At 41.1% G+C, this 25,691-nt stretch overlaps 3 protein-coding genes across 4 annotated transcripts in view; 1 reads left to right on the forward strand and 2 right to left on the reverse strand.

Annotated features, from left to right (window-relative positions):
• poldip2 (polymerase (DNA-directed), delta interacting protein 2) overlaps nt 1-10,596 on the reverse strand; it is a 16,942-nt gene extending 6,346 nt beyond the window's left edge. Inside the window, exons 1-6 of one of the 2 annotated variants that reach the window (XM_050067229.1) lie at nt 10,380-10,596; nt 3,774-3,849; nt 2,047-2,144; nt 1,834-1,933; nt 1,003-1,078; nt 595-702 (exon numbers count right to left, since the gene is read on the reverse strand). In XM_050067229.1, the coding sequence (XP_049923186.1) occupies nt 595-702; nt 1,003-1,078; nt 1,834-1,933; nt 2,047-2,144; nt 3,774-3,849; nt 10,380-10,564 (643 nt within the window). In that variant the 5' untranslated portion in view covers nt 10,565-10,596. Of the gene's footprint in view, nt 1-594; nt 703-1,002; nt 1,079-1,833; nt 1,934-2,046; nt 2,145-3,773; nt 3,856-10,379 lie in introns of both variants that reach the window. The other variant, XM_050067220.1, reaches the window with a different exon arrangement.
• A 2,218-nt stretch (nt 10,597-12,814) lies between these two features.
• tmem199 (transmembrane protein 199) lies at nt 12,815-16,417 on the forward strand. Its single transcript, XM_050067432.1, has 6 exons — nt 12,815-13,125; nt 13,218-13,291; nt 14,591-14,680; nt 14,822-14,864; nt 15,008-15,120; nt 15,333-16,417. The coding sequence occupies exons 1-6, from the start codon at nt 12,942-12,944 to the stop codon at nt 15,426-15,428; spliced, it is 600 nt and encodes a 199-aa protein (XP_049923389.1). The 5' UTR covers nt 12,815-12,941; the 3' UTR covers nt 15,429-16,417.
• Nucleotides 16,418-20,698: 4,281 nt separating this feature from the next.
• On the reverse strand, nt 20,699-24,451 carry LOC126404209 (homeobox protein SEBOX-like). The gene is made up of 3 exons (XM_050067268.1): nt 24,357-24,451; nt 23,275-23,498; nt 20,699-21,691 (listed from the first exon to the last, which is right to left on the reverse strand). Exons 1-3 carry the CDS (start codon nt 24,445-24,447, stop codon nt 20,990-20,992), a joined length of 1,017 nt encoding a protein of 338 aa, XP_049923225.1. The 5' UTR covers nt 24,448-24,451; the 3' UTR covers nt 20,699-20,989.
• Nucleotides 24,452-25,691: the final 1,240 nt, after the last annotated feature.

Below are 25,691 nucleotides of genomic sequence, written 5' to 3' on the forward strand. Positions count from 1 at the left end.
CCCAGCTAAACGTGCACACAGAAATAGTAATGTTTGTTCAATCATTGTGTTTATAGACTTTACAAACATCGGATTAGTCTAGACGGTGATACAGTGATGTGAAAAATGTGAGATATATATATGTATATGTATATATATAGAGAGAGCTAAAAGCTCTGCTGGTTTTCTACCTGGAAGTATTTGTAAACAAGGCGATTCCCTCTATAGTCCGGCCGGACGGATGAGTCATGGCCTTGTAAAAGATTATGTTTGTTTCTTTTAGTTGGCGACAATGTGTCGCCGCAAATGCGACAAACATCCACTAACTTTGACGGCGTTTTCTGCGAGCGCGGCTGAGCCATTTTGTACCACTACACATGTTTCTAGTCGGACTATGTTTACAAGCACAAGAGTTCAGCGAGCCACCGAACGACCGCCCTGCAGATTTACTATTGGTTCTGCAACGTAGGGAGTTTTTTTAAACTCTGAAATTGTATCCGCCCATCTAAACACAAAATCAGGGAGAAAGTCATCAGTCTTTAGTTAAGCAAAGCGTCTAAAGACTGACTTGTGAGTCTAGTGTAAAACTCGTGGACTTTACAGAGGAGCTCTCACATTTGGCAGGGTTGTACATGAGGAAACGCTCAAACAGCTCGTGCTGGATAGGGATCTGCTCTGTGGAGTTATAGGGCAGGATGTCCTCATGGCTCACATAATCCAGACCTGAAGGAAAGAAACACAGACACACGGTCACATGGGGATGAGACAGAGAACGCTTATAACCACCTCAGATGGGAAGTTTGATATGCTATGGGAGCTAAACTGGTGACGAGGATCAAACTGAGGTCAAACGAGAATCAGAATATTTTATCCACAAGTGGTAATATCTTTCATCTTTTTTCATTTATCATGAATGCCCCATTAAAACTGTTACAAATGGGATGTACAGGAGAACCAGTATTGATATGTGGCCAACAGTCAGTGACGTATTATAAAGTGTGGCGTCTTGGCCAGTGTGCATACCTGGGATAGCGTACAGAGCTCTGCTGTCATCATGGTTGGCCAGAAACGTCACTGCCTCTGTCTGAGACCTCTGAGACTGTCAAACACAAACCAACAGTCACACAACTGATGAGTCAGACACTAATGAACAACCATAGCTAGAGTCCACCACAGCGGTGCCTTTGTCTCCCTGTAACATGTCCAGTCATTGCACAGCACTATCACACAGTCAAAGTATACAGGTGTATTACGAACTCTCTAACAGCAGGAGGTATTAACCAGCAACATGGTTAATGATAGCAGAATATGTCCATAATTCAGTATTTATATTACATTTTTTAGGCAAATTGATTTCTAGCTAACTAATAATTGTTGTTCACTGCAGAGGACAGAGGAGAAATGTGTGAGCAACCAAACTTCTCCTCCAGACTGATGCTCATGTGTTAAAATAGGTGACTCATTCAGGGTCACTACAGCTTAAAGGGATAGTTCAGGTTTTTGAAAATCTTTTTGTTCAGTCTGTCCAATGATTGTCAACAGTCACTGGGTCTGTCAGGCTGGAGAAATGTTCACGGTCAGTACAGACCGCTGCAGGAGCAGAGTACGGTTCTGACCAATTTAAGACATGCCCTTGGTGCCCGTTGCTAGTTAAACCTCAATTAGTATCAGTGTTCCATAGTGAAACTGATGATTGAGGGTCTTTCTCTTCCCGTAATGAACAGCATTATTTAACATTTAAACTGACACCCCCCTGCCCCCATAGTCTCTCTCTTAAGAGCAGTAAGGATGTATGTGACATGTAGAGTAGTAGTTGGTGGTCTTCAAAGAAAAACACACTTCACAGTGACTTACTATGTGAGGGCAGTCCCTGGTGTCGATCAGGACCTGGTAGTAGGTGTGAGTCTTCCCCTTCACCTCCTTCGAGCCGTGAGCTCCTGGAGGTTCAGGTTTGCTGAAGAGAGACAGCAGGAGAGACAAAAGGATCTCAGTTAAATAAGTCTCACCCAAATAACGAGCCACTGAGGGGCTGTGTGGTGCGGTCTGCAGCCAGAGATGCAGGTTTACCTGTCAGACATGGGAGGGGTGATGTCTCTGTCATAGAGTCGGGCGTGCCAGGGAAACAAGACGATGCCTCTGTAGCCAAACACACTGTGGAGGAACAGCTGAGAGCAAAACAACAACAAGCAGAGATTAGACGAGTTGCTGAGAGATTATACTTTATTGAGGCAGAAATTAGATGGGATTATAGTTACTTGACAGGATCAAATCATAACATCACAAAGTTACAGATCCATCAAAACTTAACAGACCAGATAATGCAGGACAGTAAAAATAAAACTAGTAATACTCAAACTACAGTTAACATCTCGCACTTGTACGCCTACACAAACCCTTCAAGTTGCTTTTACAAAAGTGTACTCTGGTCACAGACGGAGCAGCAGAAACACCAGGCGCAGTGAAAGTGATGCGTTACCGTTCATTGTGCTGGGTCTAAATGTTTGCTTTCACTCACAGACAGCTGCTGCTCTCATCCATTGATCTGATCAGATCGACTGATCAATTATCAACACCATGATTCAAAACTCCACAACTGCTGCTGAGGGTTAAAAAAGGACAGGGCTGGGTATCGTCACTGATTTCCCAATTCAATTCAATCGGGGATATTTCAGTTACAACACCAATTTCAGCTAGAATGTGAAAGAGACTCTCAGAGAACTAAAACTGTAAATTTAAAGGAATTATTAAAAAAAAAAAGAATAATAGATTAAATCTGAATATTTCATAAATAAACATTTCTAGAGCAGCAACAGTGATATTAAAACAGTTAAGTCAGATAAAAGAGCGGGTGATGTCGGAGCTTCACAATACTACCATCAATAATTTACCACCAGCAAGATTAACAGGTTGAAGCTTCACACATCTGTGGGGAAAAACGCAGAGTAACAGACTGATCTCTGATTTTTAAATCAATATCGGGTCGTTCAAATGAAGATTGAACTGGATGAATCGATTATTTTAACCCAGCCCCAAAAAGGCCTCGAAGAATCTCGCCTGTGCTGCGTTCAGGGACCCATAAAACCTCAGAATTTAATGAGGAAGAAAGAAGCAACCCCCAAAACATGGCCAAAAATATGTTTTGGGAGGTCACAGTGACTTGACCTTTGATCCTCAACCACTAAATTATGATCAGTTCTAGGGCGCCGCTCAAGCCGCATTTTCCTCACCGAACCTGACCCAAGTCCGAGTTAAAACCGAGCCCGGCCCGTTACCTGACATGGTCCTCTGCAGTTTTAAACTTTCCTGATAACAAGTTTTGTCTACTGTCCTCCATTTTCTTGAGTTCAGTCTGAACATTTATCACCTCCACCTCCCTCAGGCGTTGTCACTTAAGTAACAAAATCCAGCACTTAAATAGGCCATAGCACAACACAGCAGCATGTCAAGAGGGCCGATACCGAACAGAACCTGAGCAAAATTTCTGATTTGTTATCCAAACTCGATGGGTCCTGTTGGGTTCGGGTATCCACACTCTAATCAGTTCAATCGTGAGTCCAAGTGAACGTTGTCCAAGGGAAGGCATTCTTGAGATAGCATGTTCACAAGAATGGGATGTACATACATACGGATGGATGGACAACTCGAAAACATAATGCATCCGGCCACAGCTATCGCTGGCGCAGAACTTAAATCCTATATTGAGCCTAATGGTTTTCTAATAAGGGGGCTCTCGCAGCTATACCAGCCCATTTGTAATAGTGTGTGAGTGTGTTTGGTGACTGAACGTTACTTACCTGTCCCGTTTCATATTTGCCATGCTGCTTCACCGCCTCAAACACTCCCACTGTCTCCAAAATCTTCCCTTCGGGCCTGTTCCTGCCAAAAACAGGCAACACCATTACACACTGGACCGTGTGTGTGTGTGTGTGTGTGTGTGTGTGTGTGTGTGTGTGTGTGTGTGTGTGACCAACTTCAGCCATCAAAAGAAAAAAAACAGACCACAGACTAACATACAGGCAACAACACAACATGGAGTCTGAGATAAGAACATCATATATGGACAAACAGTCCGTAAGTCCCTGAGGAGGTTTCAGGATTGTCCTCCTATAGAGACTCTTTACATCCGTCCCTATAGGAGGGAACATCCTGCGGCCTGTCTCCTCCCATTCAGTCATAATCTCAATCACAACTCTGACAAGATTGAATAAAACACCTCGTCTTGTCCCGTGTCAACAAACAGGAGGACCATTCAACCTAATCTCCACGTCCTCGCCTGCAGCCTCGCACACACACACGCAGACTTACAGTACATACTACTGCTGACAACAACAGCTGGTCACTTGAAATAAATAACACGCATACTTGTGTGCGTCCTGCAGAGCTAATCTTCACAGTGGGGATTAATGAGGTGGATATATGGACAGTAGGATTTAATATTTCACTACGTCGGTTCGAGGATATTTTCTTATCATGGGTGTGTTACACAAGAATAATCACAAGGTAACCTGATTTTATTGTGAGAAATATGACAGACTGAAATTAAATTGAATTTTTTATGGTCTGCTGCAGCATGTAGGATCTCTGCTCTGTACATCACGTCTCCTGTGTTATGATACGCTCCATTTCAGTGCACCGGTGCACCACTTGACTCGTAACTGTGTCAGCTGACAAAACAAATGTCGGCCTATGGGGGAAAAGCTATGGTATCTTTCCTAGTTGACAAATAATTACCTACATGGACACGATATGATAGTATGTAAGCCTCAGTCTCCCTTGACTTGTTTGTGGCCAAGTGGTCGTGGTGATGTAAATGCCGCTCTGTGGATGAGTTGGATCTCTGGCTACGCTAACTGTCAAATACGCCGGTGAGGTGAGGTCATGGTGTGGACCCACTAACCAGACGGGGAGATTTATGTTTTATATTTTTTGGTTTCGTGATGGCTCAGCCTAGTTCTGCATTGATCCATCAGAGATCGCATTTCATTTGTAAAGCAGATGTTTAAAAATATTTTCAGTCGTGCTTTTCCATTAACGTTTCCTTGTTAGCAGTGGTCTTCTTTACGTCTGTACGTCTTTACTAACATTGTTTGTTGGTGCGTCACGCTCACCAACTGTCAATCAACAGACAAGTGTGAAACTGACAGCAGGATGAGTATCGACTCGAGTATCATATTATGGATACTCTTATTGTGATGGACCTGGTGGCAGATGCAGATATAAAATACAATGCTTTCTAAAATGTACACTGACAAGACCAAGAAAACTACTTTAACTTAGGGCCCATTCACACCAGGATACTCCGGGGGGCTCCATTCGATTGGGCGGGGAATGCTGAAAAACTCCACACCTTCATTTGGTTCGGTTCACTTTCACACTGCACTTTATAAAGCGGACCAAACCAACAGCTGCTTGTTGGGGGGCGGTATTGCCTGAAATGACCACTGACCAAGAAGAAAAAAAACACAAGGAAGAAGAAAACCGAAAACAGAAATCCATCCCCTTCAGCCGGCTTGGTCACCACAAAAACAATGGAGCAACACCAAATGTATGCAGTCTTGGGGTTTCTGTTTTTACAACTCCACGTCTGCCCACAAGACATTTTCCAACTTTTTCTTTTTTTTATCTCGGCTTCTCCCGGTTAGCTTTGTTTGTTTCCTACCCAACATGCACTACGCTCTGTGTCACTTCCTGTCTTTGGTTTGCCGGATAGTGTGTTAGCATTTCCCACTGTAAGCGAACCAGACCAGGGTTCACTTGCAAGTGAACCGAGACCCCCAGTTTTCAAGCTGACCAGGTTTCGCTCATTAAGTCTGCACCAGAGTTCGAATGAGCGCTCACACCACTCCAAACGACCCGAACTATCCGTGGAAGCGGACCAGGTTCGTTTAAAGCGGACCCAATAGTGCCAGTGTGAATGCGTCCTTAGTGACAGACAACCATTCACACTCACATTCACACCTACGGACAATTTAGAGTCACCAATTAACCTGCATGTCTTTGGACTGTGGGAGGAAGCTGGAGTACCTGGAGGAAACCCACGCTGACACAGGGAGAACATGTAAAATCAAACCAGGAAAGCTCTTGCTGTGAGGCGACAATGCTCACCACTGCACCACTGTGCTGCCAAATTTGACCTATTTCAACTAATGAAGTTGCGTAACTAAATCACCATCTTATTGGCCTGTCATATCAGCAGACATGTGCCTATGCTGATGCGGATATTTCATTTGAATGCTGTTATCTGCCGTTACCGCAGACGTGTCGATACTGTCATGCATCCCTACTTATTGACACTGGAACCAGTGCATTGCTAACTTCAGAAAAATGTCGTCCCTGGAGCACTCTATCTGAAATGACAACTTTGAGCCAACTGTAAGGCCGTCATGTAGTGCTCTTTGATTGCCTTGTCCTCCCTCTGCGATACTAAAATTATTTAATTATTACCCCAGTGTTCTGATAGAAAACACTGTAGACAGATACATGATGTCAGATCCTCAGGAATGTACTGTCTTCATAGACCTGTAAATCAGAGCACGAGGCCTCAGCAGCTCAACACTTTTTAAAACATGCTCTTCTGTTGTGTTTCTACCTGCAACAACCTGACAAATGTCAACACACTGTGTGGACCAAGATAATCAGACCTAAATTTAGCCGACACAAGAACCTGCTTCAGATAACAGTTACCCTGGTCAACAACTTGTCCTGCCAGTCGGCACAGGATCTATCCATTTTACATCAGCCCTCGCCTCCTGTACTGATGGAGTGTAGTCGGGTCAGTGTGACACTGAGCTGTCATCATGTCGGGGGAAAGGTTGGCAGCGACAGTAACAAGACAGGAGGAGCGATTACACAATAAAACTGTTACATAAACTAAAGTTAGAGATACAAGCTGGTGTTGAATCACTGCTGCTATTCCAACAACTGAGGGGGCACTCACCCACCTGCACACCCACCTCTCTCTCACAGAGGCTGCGTTTCACACGTACACTCCACCGCTTGCTTTCTGTCATAACCCGACCTGATTTCTTATCCCAACTTTTTTATTCTGGCTGATCGGGCGAAGGCGGCTACAGAAACAAAGACCCACTGGTTTCTCTCTGCACTGGGTCACTGCCAGGTTTCTTTTATTCCATCATAAGTCGCTGCTGATGGTGTGAACGCCACGCACCGAAGTTAAGTGTGTGGCTGACATACAGAGCTGCTCCACCTCCACCTCCACCTCCACCCACACAACAACAACAAATGTTTAAAGCTCTTCAGAATGTAGAGCAGCTGTCTGGGCTTCATGATCTAAACCACCAGTAATGTGCAGCGTCACCATGACTGTCCCCATGTTACTCATCTGTAAACTTACATATCCTCTCTGAGTGGAGCACAAAAACTGCTCATCATGGTGTGTGAGGTCGTCTTTTATCACCTCCTCCCCCCGATAAATAACCAGTCCCTTAATGATGTTGTTATTTTGTTTGGGTTTATTTTCTCCTGTGTGTGTGTGTGTGTGTGTGTGTGTGTGTGTGGAGGAGGATTTCATAATCTCATAGTGAATAATCTTACATAATAGCAAATAGCAGAATTGTTATAACAGTAAATTACTGAGCTTTTATAAGGCACCAACAGGATAATGTTAAACAGGACAAGTGCTCTGTAAACAACAAGCAGAGGTGGAGGACGTATTCAGCTCATTTACAAGAGTAAAATGAGTAAAATACTCTGTTACAAGTAAAAGTCCTGCATTCAAAACCTTATTCAAGTAAAAGTATGTAAGTATAATCAGCAAATATAATTAAAGTATGAACAGTAAAAGTAAACAACAACAACAAAACTGGGTATTTTTATCAAGACGACGGGACACTTAGCAGCCTTTACTGGCAATAAAACCACGTATTTTTAACAAGATGTCACATTAATTAGTAGGTGCTGTTTTGGATTTTTTAATGAGACATTGGGACATCTAACAGCTGTGTTTGTGGCGACAGCACCACAATTTTTTATCGAGATGGTGGGACATTTAGCAGCTTTTATTCAGTTAACAAAACCAGTTATTTATAATGAGACATTGGGATATTTAGCAGACGTTTTTATGTCGACAAAATCAGGATTTTTTAATGAGATATCAAGACATTTAACAGCCATGTTTCTGGCCACAACACCACAAATTTTTATCAAGATGTTGGGACAGTTGGCAGACTTTGTTCTGGTAACAAAATCAAGTATTTTTAACGAGACATCAGGACATGGCGTGCTTCTGGCAACAAAACCAAATATTATTAATGTGACACTGGGACATTTAGCAGATATTTTTACTGTCAACAAAATCAGATATTTTCAACGAGATGTTGGGACATTTAGCAGCTTTTATTCTGTTGACAAAAACGGGTATTTTTAACGAAACTTTGGGACATCTGGCAGACAAAACCAGTATTTTTAACTAGATGTCGGGACATTTACCAGCCGCGTTTCAGGTGCAAAACCAGGTATTTTAAATAAGACATCAGGACATTCAGCAGACAATTTTACTGTCGACAAAACCAAGCATTGTTAACGAGATGTCGAGACATTTAACAGATGTTGTAAACCAGGTATTTTCAACAAGACATTGGGACATTAAGCAGCTGTGTTTCTGGTGACGAAACTAGCTACTTAAGCAGACTGCCAAGTGACAAAACCAGATATTTTTAACAAGACGTCGGGACATTTAGCAGCTTTTATTCTGTTGACAAAATCAGGTATTTTCAATGAGACATTGGGACACTTAACACCCATTTTTCTGGCGACAAATTCATGCATTTCTAACAAAACTTTGGGACATTTAGCAGATATTCTGTAGACAAAACGAGTATTTTTAACTAGATGTCGGGATATTTAACAGCTGTGTTTCAGGTGCAAAACCAGGTATTTTAAATAAGACATCAGGACATTAAGCAGACAATTTTACTGTCGAAAAAAAACGGGTAATGTTAATGAGACGTCGAGACATTTAGCAGATGTTGTTCTGGCAACAAAACCAGATATTTTTAATGTGACATCAGGAAATTTTGCAGAAATTTTCAGTGTCGACAAAACCAGGATTTTTTTTTTTTTATTATTATTTTTGGGGCTTTTTGCCTTTAATGAACAGGACAGGGTGAAATGGGGTGAGAGAGAGAGAGAGTAGGGGTTGACATGCAGCAAAGGGTGCAAGCCAGAGTCAAACTTGCGACTGCTGCAGCGAGGCATCGCCTCTGTACATGGGGCGCCAGCACTATCCACTACGCTACGACGCCCCGAAACCAGGATTTTTTGACGAAACACTGGGACACTTAGCAGCTTTTATTCAGTTATCAGAACCAGGTATTTATAATGAGACACTGGGACATTACGCAGACGTTGTTATAGCAACAAAACCACACATTTTTCATGAGACGCTGGGACATTTGGCAGACATTGTTCTGGTATCAAATCCAAGTATTTTTAACGAGACACTGGAACATTTAGGAGACATTTTCTGGGGACAAAACCAGGTATTTTTAATGAGACATTGAGACACTAGGCAGATGTTTTTGCTGTCAACAAAACCAGGTGTTGTTAAAGAGACATCAGGACATTTAGCAGGCGTTCTGGTCAGAAAACCAGGTATTTTTACCAAAACACTGGGGCATTTAGCAGCTTTTATTCTGTTGACAATACTGGATATTTTTAATGAGACATAGGGACATTTAACAGCCGTGTTTCTGGTGACAAAACCAGGTAAACACCTCTATGATGTAGTGGAGTAGAAATAGAAAGTGGCAAAAAATGGAAAAACTCCAGTACAGTACAAGAACTTTAAATTTGTATTTAAGTAAAAATATTTGAGTAAATATACTTAATTACATTCCATCACTGACAATAGGAGATTGAATACTACATAATTAATTCATTTAGACACAGTTAGATAACAGTCAGATAACGTTATGTCATAAACCAGTATGTTAGATAATTTCCTGAGCACTGCATGGCTCTTATAAACGGATTACAACAATGCTACTAATGCTAATTTATATTTATCATGCCAGATTATTAAAGAATAATCTTCCACTGTGGGTGTAAACTTTTAGTTAGTGCGTGATTTGACATGATTGAGTCAGCATGTTGGAGACAGTCAGGTCAGACGGTGTCAGGTGTTGCTCAATCCATGCTGGCTAGTTACCAAGCTAGCTGCTGAGCTCCAGAGGACACCTGTACTTTCCTCATTACCTGCCCCTGAACGTCACATCGTGTTCACACACCGTGTTTAAAACACACACGCCATCACACACCATCTGTCCGCTCAACAACAACGTGGCCGGTGTCTTTACGGTGCCATCTTGAAGGGCTCGTACCCAGCTAAAGTCTTTAGCATGTTAGCATTGACGGAGGAGGACACTGGCTGCGTCTCTTACCGTGACGACATGAACCTCCTCTGCTGGACCCCGCCGGACAGGCCGCATGCCCGGCATTGAACCCGCGGTCTGAACCCGTCAAACCCGCTGCTGCTGTCGACCACACTCAGTATTCTGTGTGTGTGCTTCTTGTTGTATTTACTGACAGTGCTCAGCAAGCCTCGACGTAACGCACAGGCCGCCATCTTTACAGCCGTGGCACGCGCACACACACGATTTACAGCGTTGTGCTGATGCTGCTTTCAGGGAACCACTGAAGAGTCGTATTTATCAAACTTGGCTTGAGCCTTTATGGTAGGGGTGTCCAAACCTTTTGGAACGTGGGCCATAATAATCTGAACAATAATAATAATAATAATAATAATAATTTATAATGGGATATATATTTATAATATAATAATAAGGATTATTTATGATAGTTATAATGATAATTTATGAAGCACTTTTCAAAACAGAGTTACAAAGTGCTTTACATGTTGAAAATTAAAACAGACAAGACCTGATAAAGACACTTTAGTGCATAAACACTGAAGAAATAAAAGACTAAATGAACTCAAAACTCAAATAAAATCAGGAAAGGCTCTCTGATAAAAGTATGTTTTAAGAAGGGGCCAGCTGCTCCTTGCATCAAATGAGTCATTCAAAAATAAAATCACATACAAATTAGTAGGGTTGTAATGGTATGAGATTTTCACGGTACAATAACCGTCTCAGAAAATATCGTGGTGTATGACAGTATTACAGAATTATTATTAAAAGACAAAATGACTCTTAAAGGAATGGAAGAGAGGGGTTATTTTCAGTTGAGCAAATGTTTTATTACTTCAATTGAAACTTGAAACCATTTCTTAATGGAAGTATGTGTAAAACGTAAAATAAAGTTGAGGCTGCAACCCTACCTGAAACCATTCTTTTAATGCAATATTAAAAAGTAAAAAGTTTGGAGGTTGAGATTCTCCATCCAGTTGCATTTTCTTTTTTTCAATATTGTAGGCAAGCTTACATGGTATGATAACCATTAATTTTATTTTTATATCACCATACACCTTAAACTCTACAAAGGAGACAACACAACTGTTCATCTTTCATTAAATTAAGACCAGTGCCATTTGCTATATATGCCCTCGAAGAAGGCTAACCCAACTCTGTCATGTTTATTTTTAATTTTTTCTTTTGTAAAAAAGTCAGTAGCATCTTAAACAAATGATATGCTTATTCTACATAAACTATAAATAACAATTACAATTATAAAATAATTTCTTATTTTCTTTGGTATTTTTTGTCACAAACAGATATGCAATTATGTTGAAATTGTCAAGTGTAAAGTCTGTGTTTGAAATCAGAGAGGGCCCATCATAATAGTGTGCACTGGGGCCTATTGTATCTACCTTACACCACTGCAGTCATGGACAACACCTTTCACCTCCTGTATGTGACTGTGCAGTAACAGACTGTGACACCCACAGTGCAAGAAAGAACACTCCCACAGGTCCTTCAGTCCAACAGCAGCCAGACTTTTAATAAGACAGCATGACATCATGTAACACTGTTTGTTGTCTCTGTCTCCATCATCAACCACTTATAACACAACAGCTAATTTACACTATTTCTACCTCAGGTTATAAACATATTCTGTTTATTCATATCCATACATATTCGCATTAATATGCATATATCCATGTTTTTTATATTTATAATGGGATCCATGCCTGTAAAATTTTCTACTGTTCAATATTTCATCACTACTGTGCAATAATATTTGTAGGCTATATTTCTATAACGCTAGAGTCAATATACTGCACACCATGTGTGTATTTCATTTAATCTGTGCAGCTACTGTATAAATCATGGACATACAGAATCTGTATAAGTAAAGGTGTATATAGGCCTAGTGTGTATAGATTTAATATTATTATTATCTAATTTGTATTTTTGTAATATTTCTATCCTTTTTAGCACTGAATCTTTGCTTGTTTTTCTTTTGCTTCTGAATATTGAGCTGCTGTGAAAATTCCCTGGTGTGGGATTAATAAAGTCTTATCTTATCTTATCTTATCTTATGTTATTAACGGTAGAGATGCCACGCGGACTTTAAGAAAAACAGATGGCTCCAAAAAGCACTTATGTTTAAATTGTAGTTTTATTTCTCAACATAAACACCTTACTGCGTATGTGTTTAATCCACAGACTGTATACAGTATACAGTTTTGGTTTTTGGAATTTTAATTCGAGACCATGAAGGCACCACAGGAACTCACGTGTACAGTCGCGAACAACATTTGAGTTTAATACGACTTAAATAAATAATTAATGTCAACGTATAATTAAACATTAACAGCTCACGACGAGTATTAATAAAAAAATAATTTAAAAAAAGCGCAATAATAAATGTCTCGCAGTTGGTCACGTGAGTAGTGACGTCATCGTGTCACAAGGCAAGCAACATGGCCGCTCTCTTGGCTGTATGTTTTTACCTTTAGCTGCTGTTAGCTTGACAAACGGTGTATCATCTAGAGAGCTGTGTAATATCAGACCGTCCAGTCAGAGTCAGTGTGATTCAAAATGGCGTCTTCATTTGTCGTCGGTGATAAATTCAGAAATAAAGTGACGCAGTTATTGGAAAACACGGACTCGTCTCTGCCTCAAAGACTGAGAGAGGAACTGGAGGAGACTCTGAATAAACCAGAGCCAACAACTCTGTCCTTCAGCACAGCCAGAAGACTGAAGACATTCCTCCAGGACAAAGGTAAAGGCTTTTATTTATAATATATGTAGTGTTGAAATAAGCTACATTATATCGTCTTATTTAACCACGATATTACTGCTGTTTTCCTCCAGGACATCCTTTCTACCTGCATGAGTTGTTGGAGGACAGCTCTCTGCACCTGCCTGAGGTGGTGAAGCCTCCTAGAGTGAGTGAAACCATGGACATGATTTAATCTGAATATTTATCTTTCTGTCACACAGCCTTTTCTAACAGGGAAGCCATTAACGGCTTCAGCTCCCATCTATGCTCTCGTCAAAGCCACCAGACTCCATTGAGAAAAACAGTAATTTTAGCTTGCCAAAAACAGGAGCTGCTGGTCTACTGCTGCTTCGATCAGTTAGTTAGTTTGTGTTACTGTGTGACTTTGGTGAATCTGAGCTAAACCTTTTAAATGCAGAAGTCACACAATAACATAAACACACTAACTGATGGAGGCAGCAGTAGACCAGCAGCTCCTGTGTTCAGTGGTGTTAAATCACTGTTTTTCTCAATGGAGTCTGGCTTTGAAGAGAGAGATAGAACGTCTCCATTTTCTCATAGGAAATAACAGTCTGTCATTAAAGTAAAGCAGTGAAAATACTCTCAGTGTAGCGTACACTTAAACTGATATTGATTTTCTTAGGTGGGACTTTTCTTTAGGTGGCTAAAACACATTTGTGGCTGACCCCTCCACAGCAGTACATCTCTTAGCTTCCATGTCAGACTCACATGTCACATGTCTACTGTATGTGACATACTGTGTATGGATAAGTCAGGCATTCTTTCAGTTGGTGTCATGTCTTATATAAATGTTCCCAGTTCTTTTTAAATCTATTCTCTTTAACTCTCAAAATGTGAGTCAACTTTTCCATCACTAAAAGTTTCCAGCCAGTGTTTCTGTTTTGGGAGGTTTATTTTGAGCCTGGTGACAGCTTTCTTACATGATGTGAAGTAAATATCTTTTCTCATCACAACACCTTTAATTTCATATTCCAAAACATTTGTAACAGCCACATTAATATTTTCCCAGTATGACCTGATCTTTGTTCAGTTCCAAAAATATATGCAGGTGATCGACCTCCATGCTCCCACTCAGCCTCCAACATCGTTGCTGTGTACTGAGCTTCCTGCTCTATATTTTGGGTGTCATGAAAAAGCCTCTTCTGTTATTTGAATCTTTAACTCAGCTTCCCATTTTGCTTTTACATATAGTGTTTATTTCCCCCTACTTCTCCCCAAAGCTTGGTAGAAATCCTAAACTATCCCTTTAAGCTTTGAGATGATTAAAACTACCAGGGGACTTTTGATGATTGAGCCCGGTTTGTGCAACTCATTCCTCTACATCCCTTTATAATTTGAATGCAATGAGGGCACAAAGAGCTTGATATAAAACCGTCATCGTCACTACCTGATGAAGAAACCTCTGCTGCAAACAGCTAAAGTCAAACTGTGACTCTTCTCTCAGAACCCAGAGTTAGTCGCACGTCTGGAGAGGATCAAAGCCAAACTGGCAAATGAGGAATACAACAGGATCACACGTAACGTCAACACTCAGGTACGTTCTGGTATATGTTAACATATAATTAACATATTCATCTTATCTTTGATGCGTCCAGGTCAAGACGTGACACTGATTGTTTTTATAGTGAGACAGTTTTACTGGGTACAATAAAGATTTGCACACATCTGTCTTCAGGAGATCAACCGCACTGGGACATTAGCAGATTTTGGACGGCAAGGTCAGTGTGGTCCTTCATATTTTATTACAGTGAATGCTTGTTTTATTATAATCATAATTCCTGCAGTCAGAAGCTGAATTATATTTACATCATATTGTAAATGAACTTCTTCTTCTGAACTTGTTCCCCCTCTCTTTCTTCAGTGCGATCAGTCAAAGCGGTGGTGGCGACCGTCTTCAACTTCCTGGTCACAGTGGTCGCTGCTTTTGCCTGTTCGTATATGGGGAGTCAGTATCTGTTCACAGACACCGCGGCGGTAAGAGGACATTTAGTTTTACATGTATACTGTACGCGTAGTTGGCACGTAGACACATTTAGCTACACGCGATTAAGTGCAACTACTCCTGTTTTTATTTTATTGATGATCATACTGAGTTCTCGTGGACATGATGTCACTGGACCTTTAAGTTGCATCTACCTTAAGGTTCCCTAACTTTGGCTCTGTTGATTCTGTCACGTGTTTTCCAGAGAGTATTGTCAGCTGTGATCGTTGCGTCTGTCGTCGGGCTTGCTGAGCTGTACGTGCTGGTGCGGACCATGGAGGGGGAACTCGGGGAACCATAGCAGCAAAAACAATGAGGGAAGCACAAAACCAGGGAACTGTATCAGCCCTCAATCAGAACTTTGGCAACCCCGCCACCTCAGCTGATTCAGAACAAACGTCTCAGTTTACCGTGAAAACTTTGTGGACTTTTTCTTTGACGGAAATTGAATTTTCATGTGTGGCTAACCCTACTGTAAAGTGATACTAGTGGCACTGAAGAAGATTGGAACATTTAAAGAAAGCAAAAGGGTTCAAAGTGACTGAATTTCTGTTCCTTGACTTTGTTAAATGTTACTGCTTATGTGACATTCCACCTGCCCCGACTTTGTTTAAAGGTATACTGTGCAGGATTGTCGGTTACTGTTTGAAAACACACTCACCAGGGAAAGTGAAAGTAAAAACCATTCCCAGATTCACTCTCGTTTGGCGTGTCTGTGCTGTGTCTCTTGGATGTCTGCTGCGTACAGTCTGGCCCCTGAGGTCTCATTTATAAAACAGTGTGTAGGATCCATACTAAAAACGTACGTACAGACAAAAGCCAAAAATGTTGGCGCCAAAAAATATTCAGCAATATCTACAATCAGGCTTCCACCTCACCATCTGCTTCGCTAATTTCCCGTCTCCAAAACATTCTTAAGTATGGGTCAAAGTTTCTCCCATCAAGTCTGTTTTTATAGATCACAACTTTTTGCGTGTGAAGTTGCGTACGCCTCTTTCAGACCTCATTTTGTGCGTACACAATGTTTATAAATGAAACTCTGAAGCCCCAACCTCATTACTGGGTCATTAGTGATGATTGAGAGGGATTACTGCTGTTTGAGTCCACACATTGTTTTTAGTAAAATCTTGCACAGTGTGTCTTTAATTAAATTATGAATCTTATTTGTTATTTATTTACAGCTGTTTTTTATTTTAGATTTTTCCCAAGACTACAAGATATTCTTTCCTTTCATTCTGTTTGAATTTGTAATCATATTTTTGTTTTCAATAAAATCAAAACTAAAGCTGATTCATAAAGTTGATATTCCTTCAGTTTGTGTTCCCCATCAAGCACTTGTCCTTGTCTGCACTGAGATCTGGATGCTAATGTGAGAGCACTGTGGCTCTGGAACTTTATATGATCGTTGTTAAAATGTGATCTTATTTATGTACTTGTATTAAGTACTAACCTATTTTAAAAAATCAATGTCTCTTTCCAGAAATCATGACCAGGTCACTCAAGATAATCCACAGACCTTGTTGTGAGCAGTTTCATATAGGAACTATTTTCTTTCTCCTTTGACAGAGGGAACAGTGCATCTGCTGCTCGCTCACGTAGCACCACTGAGCTAGCTAACGGTACAGCTCAGCCGAGGAGGACGCCATTGATGTTTACAAGTCAACCTGCCATGAGCAGGAGCCTCTCTTCCATGAGTAGACGCACACTTCCATCAGCACAGTGATACGGTCGGTGGGTGTAGTTCCCACATGGAACTGCTCACAACAAGGTCTGGAAAGAGACATTGATGTTGAGCTTTTATGCCTCCGCACCGGCAATATCTGTCGCCAGAGGATTTATGCTTTCAGGTTGTCCGTCTGTCCCACTCTCATGAACAAGATATCTCAAGAGCGCCTTGACAGAATTTCTTTACATTCTGCACAAATGACCACATGAACTCAACGATGAACTGATGAGATTTTCATGGTCACAGCTCAAAGATCAAGGTCACTGTGACCCAGTCTGTCTCATTCTTGTGAATGCAATATCTCAAGAACACCTAGAGGGAATTTTTCCAAAGTTGGCACAAACGTCCACTTGGACTCATAGATGAACTGATTAGAATTTGGTGGTCAAAGTTCAAAGGTCAAATGACCTCACCAACATGGTTTTGACCATAATTCAGCGATTAATTAGCTTAGTACAACAAAATTTTATACAAATGTCGAACAGGATAAAATGATGAAGTGATGATATTTTATATCTTAAAGGTCAAAGGTGAACTTCACTGTGACATCATAATGTTCTGCATGATACACTTTTCTGCGCATTACCCAACATCATATCACAGGAACAGAAGGGGAGACATTTGGTCAAACACTGAATTTGTGACTCTAATCTTGAAACTGTGCTGATTGTATAGATCTTCTGTGTGTGAAGCGTCCATGTTTTCACTGACATGGATGGAGACTGTAACTGCAGCTTGACAGGTTTGTGGAGGCACACAGTCGCAAGAGAATATTTCTAGTTTTCACGCGACCCACAAGCCGAGTACCATCTGGTTCCATTATATTGGAGAGAAGGCAGACATCTCTATGGCTGATATCTCCAACACTCTGCAACTCACACCAGAACAATCTAGACTGATAAACAGCACTACAGGTGAGAGGAAAGGTATGTTTTTGGTTTTGGGGTGAACTGTCTCTTTAAAGCTGCCATTTGACACAGTGTTAATGTTTTACATCTGTACTCCACCACTCTAGAATACATGTTGAATAGTATATTAGTAATATCCACCTACTTTATACCTTACTAAAACAAAGTGTGGACGTTCATTCTTGACCTTGGGAAAAGTAGTTTGTCAAAAGAGCAAATTCTATCCACTGATGAAGACCATGAGATGAGGTTGAAAGTCCTGGAAAAAGCTTGATCTAATTTGTGAAGTTGTTTGTTGTATTTCGCCCTGTAGTTTCACTTGTTTTGAGTCTTCTAAATAACCCAGCAGCTGTGGCATCAGGGCGTAATTCTGTTTACTGTGCTGTTGTTGAGTTATTTTATCATCCGTCTCCACCTGACAGATGTGCAGATAATTGTCCTCTGATCTGTGCTTACTGTGTCTGATTTAAAGTGAATTATAGACACAAAAAACAAACGATTACTGCACCCCAGTGGTACATGGCCCATGACAGAAGACTTACTATTCTCAGAACAGTAACACCATGTATCGTATTTTAAAGCGACTCTAATACGACACAGTGGATCTGTTTTCTCTGATCTCCTCTCCAGATATGATTTTTTTTTGTAAACCACCCCATCCTCCTCTTATCGAGTCCTGTCGTATCAGTGGAAAGATTAAAAGATGTAACTACATCTGGAATACAAAAAAAGTATCTTCCTAAGATCTGAGATTTGACACCCGGATTAAAGGTTTACTGAAAGATTATATTTGGTATTAAAGATGATTATGATATGCAGAGATCTCTCTCACAGTGTGGGCTACTGTCTGTCATATTTGACTCTGTATTATACCTCTCATGTAATATTTCAAAACTTAAATCCAGGCAGAATTACGCAGCCTGTAAGCTGATAGACCCTGAGCTCTGGCTTTAATTTAGTTCTTATTTTTCCCCTTCCCTCCGTCCATCTATCTAACCCTGCTGATACTTACAGTACAGAGAGATATGAAAAATATATTTTGACTTAGGAAATAATTATTCCTGTCATGGTATCTTACCACAAGGAATCATTTTAATCAGGATGTTTTGAAAGATAATACTCGCGGGGTCGCAGCACTAAACATGCCACGGTTCAGCTTAGAGCAGGAAAAAAGGGAGCCGGCATCTGTGAGAAGAGTCCATGTCGAGTACATGAGTGATTCCACTGTGTGATGAGTTGGTGGGTGACTGAGCGGCTCCATGAATCCTTCATCAGTCCTTTATTTATTAAGAAAACATCACAATGAGACGAGAAACATACTGGAACAAGTCCTGAGCTCATATATGCACCAATCATGACGTATTTTTTCAGTTGCTTTGGCCCAGTTTTCACAATGAAAGTTTCAATTTACAAAACTGAACAATAAATTCTCTTATGACTTATACGTTTAATTTTGCCTCAAAATCTCATGTCCGCACAAATCAAATTAGGAAACGCATCACAGTGTCTGCAGCCAGAATGGCTGGCCCCATTCTGGCATCATTCATCTTGAGTCTCAGCCAATTTGGGCAACTAAGCATGGCCCAGTTTATTTCTTCTGGTGTGCCGAGTTTGGACTGATGCTGGGCCAGATCATTTTTTGGTAGTGGTCCACCGATGGCAGTTTCAGCAGCCAGAATTGGGCAACTTTATTTTGCCCAAATCTGGGGCATTATTCATCACGAGTCTCAGCCAATTCCAGCAACTAAGTATGGCTCAATTTATTTCCTTCAGTTTGCCGAGTTTGGGCTGTTGCTGGGCCAGGTCATTTTTTGATAACAGTCAAGTGTTGGCAGCCAGAATCTGACCATTTTATTCGGCCCCAACTGGGTCATGTATGGCCAGTGTCCAGTGATGGCAGTGTCGGTAGCCAGAATCAGGCCAGTTTATTTGGCTCCATTTGGGCGTGATTTATTCCAAGTCTCAGCCAATTCGTGCAACTAAGCATGGCCCAATTTCTTTTTGGGCCGACACTGGGCCAGATCAATTTTTGATAACAGTCCAGTGGTGGCAGCCAGACATTCATTCGTCATTCATCCCAAGTCTCAGCAAATTCGGGCAACTGGACGTGGCCCAACTTATTCCTGCTGGCTAGCCGACTTTGGGCCAATGCTGGACCAAGTAATTTTTTTGGCAGTGATGGCAGTGTTGGCGGCCAGAATAAGGCTGGTTTATTTGGCCCATATCTGGGGTGTCATTCATCCTGAGTCTCAGCCAATTTGGGCAACTAAGCACGGCCCAATATATTTCTTCCTTTATGGCAAGTTTGAGCCGATGCTGGGCCAGGTCATTTTTTGATAACGGTCTAGTGATGGCAGTGTCGGCAACAGGTACTGGGACAGTTTATTTGGCCCCATTTTGGCATAATTTATCCAGAGTCTCAGTCGAGCAGTAAGACATGGCCCAACTTATTTCCTCCAGCTAGCCAAGTTAGGGCCAGGTCATTCTTTGATAATGGCCCAGTGATGGCAACAAGAATTGGGTCGGTTTATTTGGCCCGAATCAGGGGCATCATTTATCTCAAGTCTCAGCCAAGTTGACCAACCTGATGTGGCCCCGCTTATTCCTTCCAGCTAGCCAAGTGTGGGCCAATACTGGGCTGAGTCATTTTTGGATAATAGCCTAGTGAAAGCGGTGTCAGAAACCAGAATCAGGCCAGTTTATTTGGCCCCAATCTGGAGCGTCTTTCGTCCCGAAAGTCTGCTGTGTCAAAAAACTGGATGTGGCCCAAATTACTTCTTCTGGCATGCCAAGCTTGGGCCAATGCTGGGCCAGGTAAGTTTGGCTGTCTGGGTGAGTTCATAACTGAATTTCAATCACTGTTGCATTTTGAAATAAAAAAGTTTTGAATCAGTAGCCAATTCTCATCAAACACCATGTGCAGTGGTCATTTCCTCAGAGTCATCACACTGAAAACTGAGCCAAAAATATGTCAAATTTGTGAACTGAACTGGGACTAAATAAATCAGATCAATAACATGTTCAAAACATAACTGGAACATACAAAAAAAAGCACGACAAAGACAGACTAACAACAACTTGAAAACAATTCTATAGGGGCTGGAGAAACACTCAGCTCTGCTAACACAAGGGACAGATTTTAACACGTGAGGTGTAACAGGAAATAGAAATGACAGAAACAGCACAGTATACTAAATATTCCCAGTTCATGCTCCACGACCAGACTGATCAGAACTCCAGGAAGTTGGTGACAATGGCAGCGTTGTAGATCAGGTCTGAAATGTATCCCATGGAGGTCTGTGGTCCCATCTGTAGGTGGTGATGGTGGTGTGGGTGGTGGTGGTGTGCTTGGCCCTGAGTTACCTCCCAGTACACCGGCTGTGGGTGGGAAGGAACCACCTGATCTACAGAGGTGTGACCTCCACCTGCAGCACCGCCTCCATACACAGCCTGATGAGCCCCAGATGGAGCCATCGTCTGGGGTTTGAAGTTCCTGAAGGCCTGGTAGGAGCGGGCGGAGGCCGAGTGCTGAGGCTGCCTGCTGACGGGCTGAGTAAAAGAACCAGGGAGGAACCCAGGCAGTGCTGGTCCCAGGTGCTGCCGCTGGTGGTGCTCCTCCTCCCAGTGATGAGACTCTGGAGGCTTTGCGGAGGCCAGTGTGGGCTGCTGGTGGAGAGATGAGGAAGATGGCGGCGATGACACGGGGTTGCTGTAGATCTGGATCCAGTCAGAATACATCTGTGGGACATCCTCGCAGGAGTGGCTCTGCTCGGGCCTGAATATGTCTGCCAGGGTGGTCGAGGTGAGGAAAGCAGAGGTCACAGGACCAGGAGGAGGATCAACGACTCCTCTACCTCCCAGGACGGACTTGCTGGACTTGGGGAGTCTCCCAGTCTTGATACTTCTGGCTCTTCTGTTTTGGAACCACACCTGTGGAGAACGACACGACTTATGTCAAAATAATTACATTATTCTGTGAGACAGGAACATGGATGACCTGGATTGGATTTTCTCTGTGTGACTGAGACGTGGCTGACTGTTGGTGAGTCCAGTGCTTTCACAGAACTTTTACCCGATGATTGCTGCTATTTTAACTCCCCGTGGACGTCGGGTCGAGGAGGAGGAATAGCGACTATTTATAAGAGTCACTATAAATGTAAGCAGCTAGGTAAGATGACGTGTGCCGTCTGAGTGCTGTAAAGCATCCTGGGGCGGACAGTTTCCTAAAGGTATGGATATACACTATATAGAAATAGCTTATCTTCACACCAACGGTCTCATTTGCTGTTGTAGGTCACGCACAGACATCAGCAGAAACGAGAGACTTCTGCATATCCAGTTAAAAGTTCCTTGTAGCGGCTTTAAAAAAAAAAAAAAAAATTCTTTGTTTAAAACATATAAAATAAAAATATAGTATAAAATAAATATAAACAATATGAAAATATTCTATAAATAATATAATATAATATATATATAAATATATAAATATAAATATAAAAAATATAATAAAAAATATAAAATAGCCACAAATATAATTCTTAAAAGGTAATAATGTCACTTGGGGGATATAGAAATAATTAATAATGGACATTAGATTTGCGCTGCGGCCAAACAGTGATATGAGAGCGGTGAGAGTGAATTAAAACAGTAAAACCAAAACAAAGCACTACAAGACAAAAGCTTCTGAGAGGAGCTGGGTTCAGCTGTCAATTAATCTATTCACAATATAAGCGAGAAATAGTGATTATATTTAACATTATACCTTTAAAACACCAGGAAAACACATCTGATGGAGAGGTATAGATTTTTTTTCTTTCTCTTAATAATTTGGTTACCTACATCTAAAAAAAATCAGAGCTCTGTCACTGATGATGATAAAGATTATCAGGTGCAGTCTGATTTTGCCACCATTTTTGTTCATTCTCAGTAACTCTTACCGATCTCACTCCTGTTGTTACTCTATTAGGCACTGGTTTTTGCTTCTGCTCCTTGAAAACACTTTTAACTTGTATATTTGTATATTTCTGACAGATATCTAATAATCTATTATTCTAAAACTGGAACCCACTGGTTGTTCTGGTTGTGAACGTTAAATTGTGGTGACTTCAGGATAAATAAAGTTCTACTGAATTGAAATTAAAGTGTTAATCAGAAGGTGATTGTAAGTAGGAAACCTGACCCCACTTGTCCAGAATACCTTATCTAAAATTAAGAAAACAAAAAAGATGAGAGGGGGTTAGGGGACTCTCAATAACCTCAGAGAGCGTGTCAAAAAAGACGCCCAAAAGGAATCAAGCTCTGGGGCAAGAGAAAATGTGTGTGAGGTCTGCTGGGAGGGACAGCACCTGATACAAAAATAAAATAAATAATTCCTCAGCTTGGCCCTGGTGTGGTGGATCCTGTAAACCACTTTAAACTGGTTCATCCGAGTACAAATACAAGTGGAGCTGATCCAGAGCAGTGAGTCTCCACCAGTGTCCTTTAAATACAGTTTTACGCAGCGGTGGACTCACCTGTATCTTGCTCTCGGGCAGGTGTGTGTGCGCAGCCAGCCTCTCCCTCAGGGTGATGTCCGGGTAGGGAGTCACAGCGAAGGCTTGCTCCAGCTCAGACAGCTGAGCTCGGCTGAAGATGGTCCTCTTCCTCTTCCTCTGACCCTCCATCAGAGCCGCGGCGGCAGCAGCGGAGGAGGATCGGTCCGGCTCCGGAGAGGACACCGTGATCTCACTGCGGACATCTTATCAACCAAAAAAGGAAGGTCAAACAACTAAAATAAAATAAGATAAATACACGTACTTATAGATATAATAAAATAAATAACGATGAGGGAAATTAAATTCTAATTTTAAATCTAATGTGGACAGGTAACCACGTTTTGCCTGTTTTTACAGGTCATTAAAACGACATCACAACAAGCTGTAAGGCTGATAAAATCAAAAACAAATAACAAACAAAAACAAAACAAACAACAAAACAACAAAAACCCTAAATATTTATAGTAATACATAATAAAAAGCTATATAAAAATAATCATTTAAAAACTTCATTTATATAGTACTTTTCAAAAACAAGTTTACAAACTGCTTTACAGACATGAAAATAAAATATTAAGCAAAATTACAAGATTGTAATAAATTCAATGCAGCTACAAACTTAAAGAAAAGAGACAATAAATAAACAATTTGAGAATAAGCAAATTTTGCATTATTTGGCATATTTTCATTCATTTTTTTCCCCATGTAATAGCATATATTTTGTATTTATATAGCCTGATATTTTTTTTTTTTAGTTTGATCCTTATTGGCTTATACATTCGTTTTTGACTTTTTCATTTTATTTCTTTGAGGCCTTGGGAAAAATTCTGTAGGCTGAATTTCTGCTGTGATTTTTGTAACTGCCTCTTTTCCATTAAAATGTCATATTGATCAATGTTATCTATAAAAAACAGTTAACTCTATGTTGTTTTTTGGCTCACCTTTTTAATTCAATTATTTGTTTAAATCTAGTTTTTCATATAAAATGAATTACAGGAAGCAAAACATGAAGTGTATCAACAACAAAGATGATGATGTAAATTAAATAACCTCCCACTGACCTTTACAGTGATCCGTTTCTCCAAATAACGCCTTAAAATCCATCATGTCTTTGTGCTGGTTCTGTTTGAGTAGGGAGAAGTCTGAGTCCATGAACAGAGCCATCACTCATTCATCCACTGCTCGGCCTCCACTGACAGCTGTGGAGGAGTGACCACTTCTTATACTCACATCACATAGGACACCCAACACCCAGCACCCACCACCCAGCAAATCCAGGTGTTGTTCACCTCTGCCTCTAATCCCAACTGAGAGAACAGAGGACTTGTTTTCCTGCTGCGTTTCTTTATATGATGTTTAACTGCTCTGTCTGTTTGTGAGGAGCTGTGGGGACGTGACGTTGTGATGAACAGGCGGTCAGTAAAGATGTGTATCGTTATAATCAGATAAAAGCTCTACTCTCCAGAAATATATTTATGCAAACAGAATATTATATAAAAACATGTGTAATTTGATTTAGAAAAGGCATTGGAAAGGATTTTAAAAGTGTTATCAGCTTATCTAAATACAATAATAATGATACAGAGGTTAGAGCCTTGAAGCCTAATCAGAATAAACTGGAATCAATTATAAAGAAGACTGTGTTTGTCTCTCTACAACAAGTTTGTGTGAAAGATGGGCCAAAGAGTCAATAATCCAACATAGAAAATTATTTATTTATTTATTTATTTGTAGTCTACAGACTGGCACTAGGGACAGACCTCTGTAGAGGGGTCCAGGGGGATCCTCCTTCAGGGTTTTTTTTTTACAAACAACCCAGCTGGCCACCAGTGTCGTTTTGAGTTGAAAGTTGGCAGAATTTAGGTTGTGACGTCGAAAACTGGTGCTTGATCAGTGAATTCCGGCGTCAGACACCAACAAAAAAACCCCGTCCTTTCACATCGGCATAATACACAGCCAGTCGCCATTATAATTTAATGGCACCAGGCTGCCTCATGGAACAACAAGGAAAGTTAAGGCAGCAGAAGTCTGAGCACAGCAGGCAGGAGGGGTGGATGGGTCCAACAACCACTAACTTTCACCTAGGAATCCGGTGTTCGCTTCCCGTAAGATTGTAGAGCCAAGCCCTGTTCATTTTGCCTAAACCCAACCACGTGCTTTTGTTGGCAAAGCATCACCACGTGTGTGTTGCTGAAGGAAAAAAACTTCAATTTACGGTGTTGTACCAGCATAGTAGCCTGGAAATCCAGACCCAAATCTAGAAAGATTTAGGGTCTGGCTATGAGTAATGCAAATGGCCCAGCTCGAGGGGCGGCACCAAGCATGCATTTGTAAATATCACTGCACGCAATTGGATAACACTACGACCAATCAGAACAATACACGGGGTGACGTAT

Source organism: Epinephelus moara, chromosome 2, assembly GCF_006386435.1.
Source record: "Epinephelus moara isolate mb chromosome 2, YSFRI_EMoa_1.0, whole genome shotgun sequence".
Lineage (NCBI taxonomy): Eukaryota > Metazoa > Chordata > Actinopteri > Perciformes > Serranidae > Epinephelus > Epinephelus moara.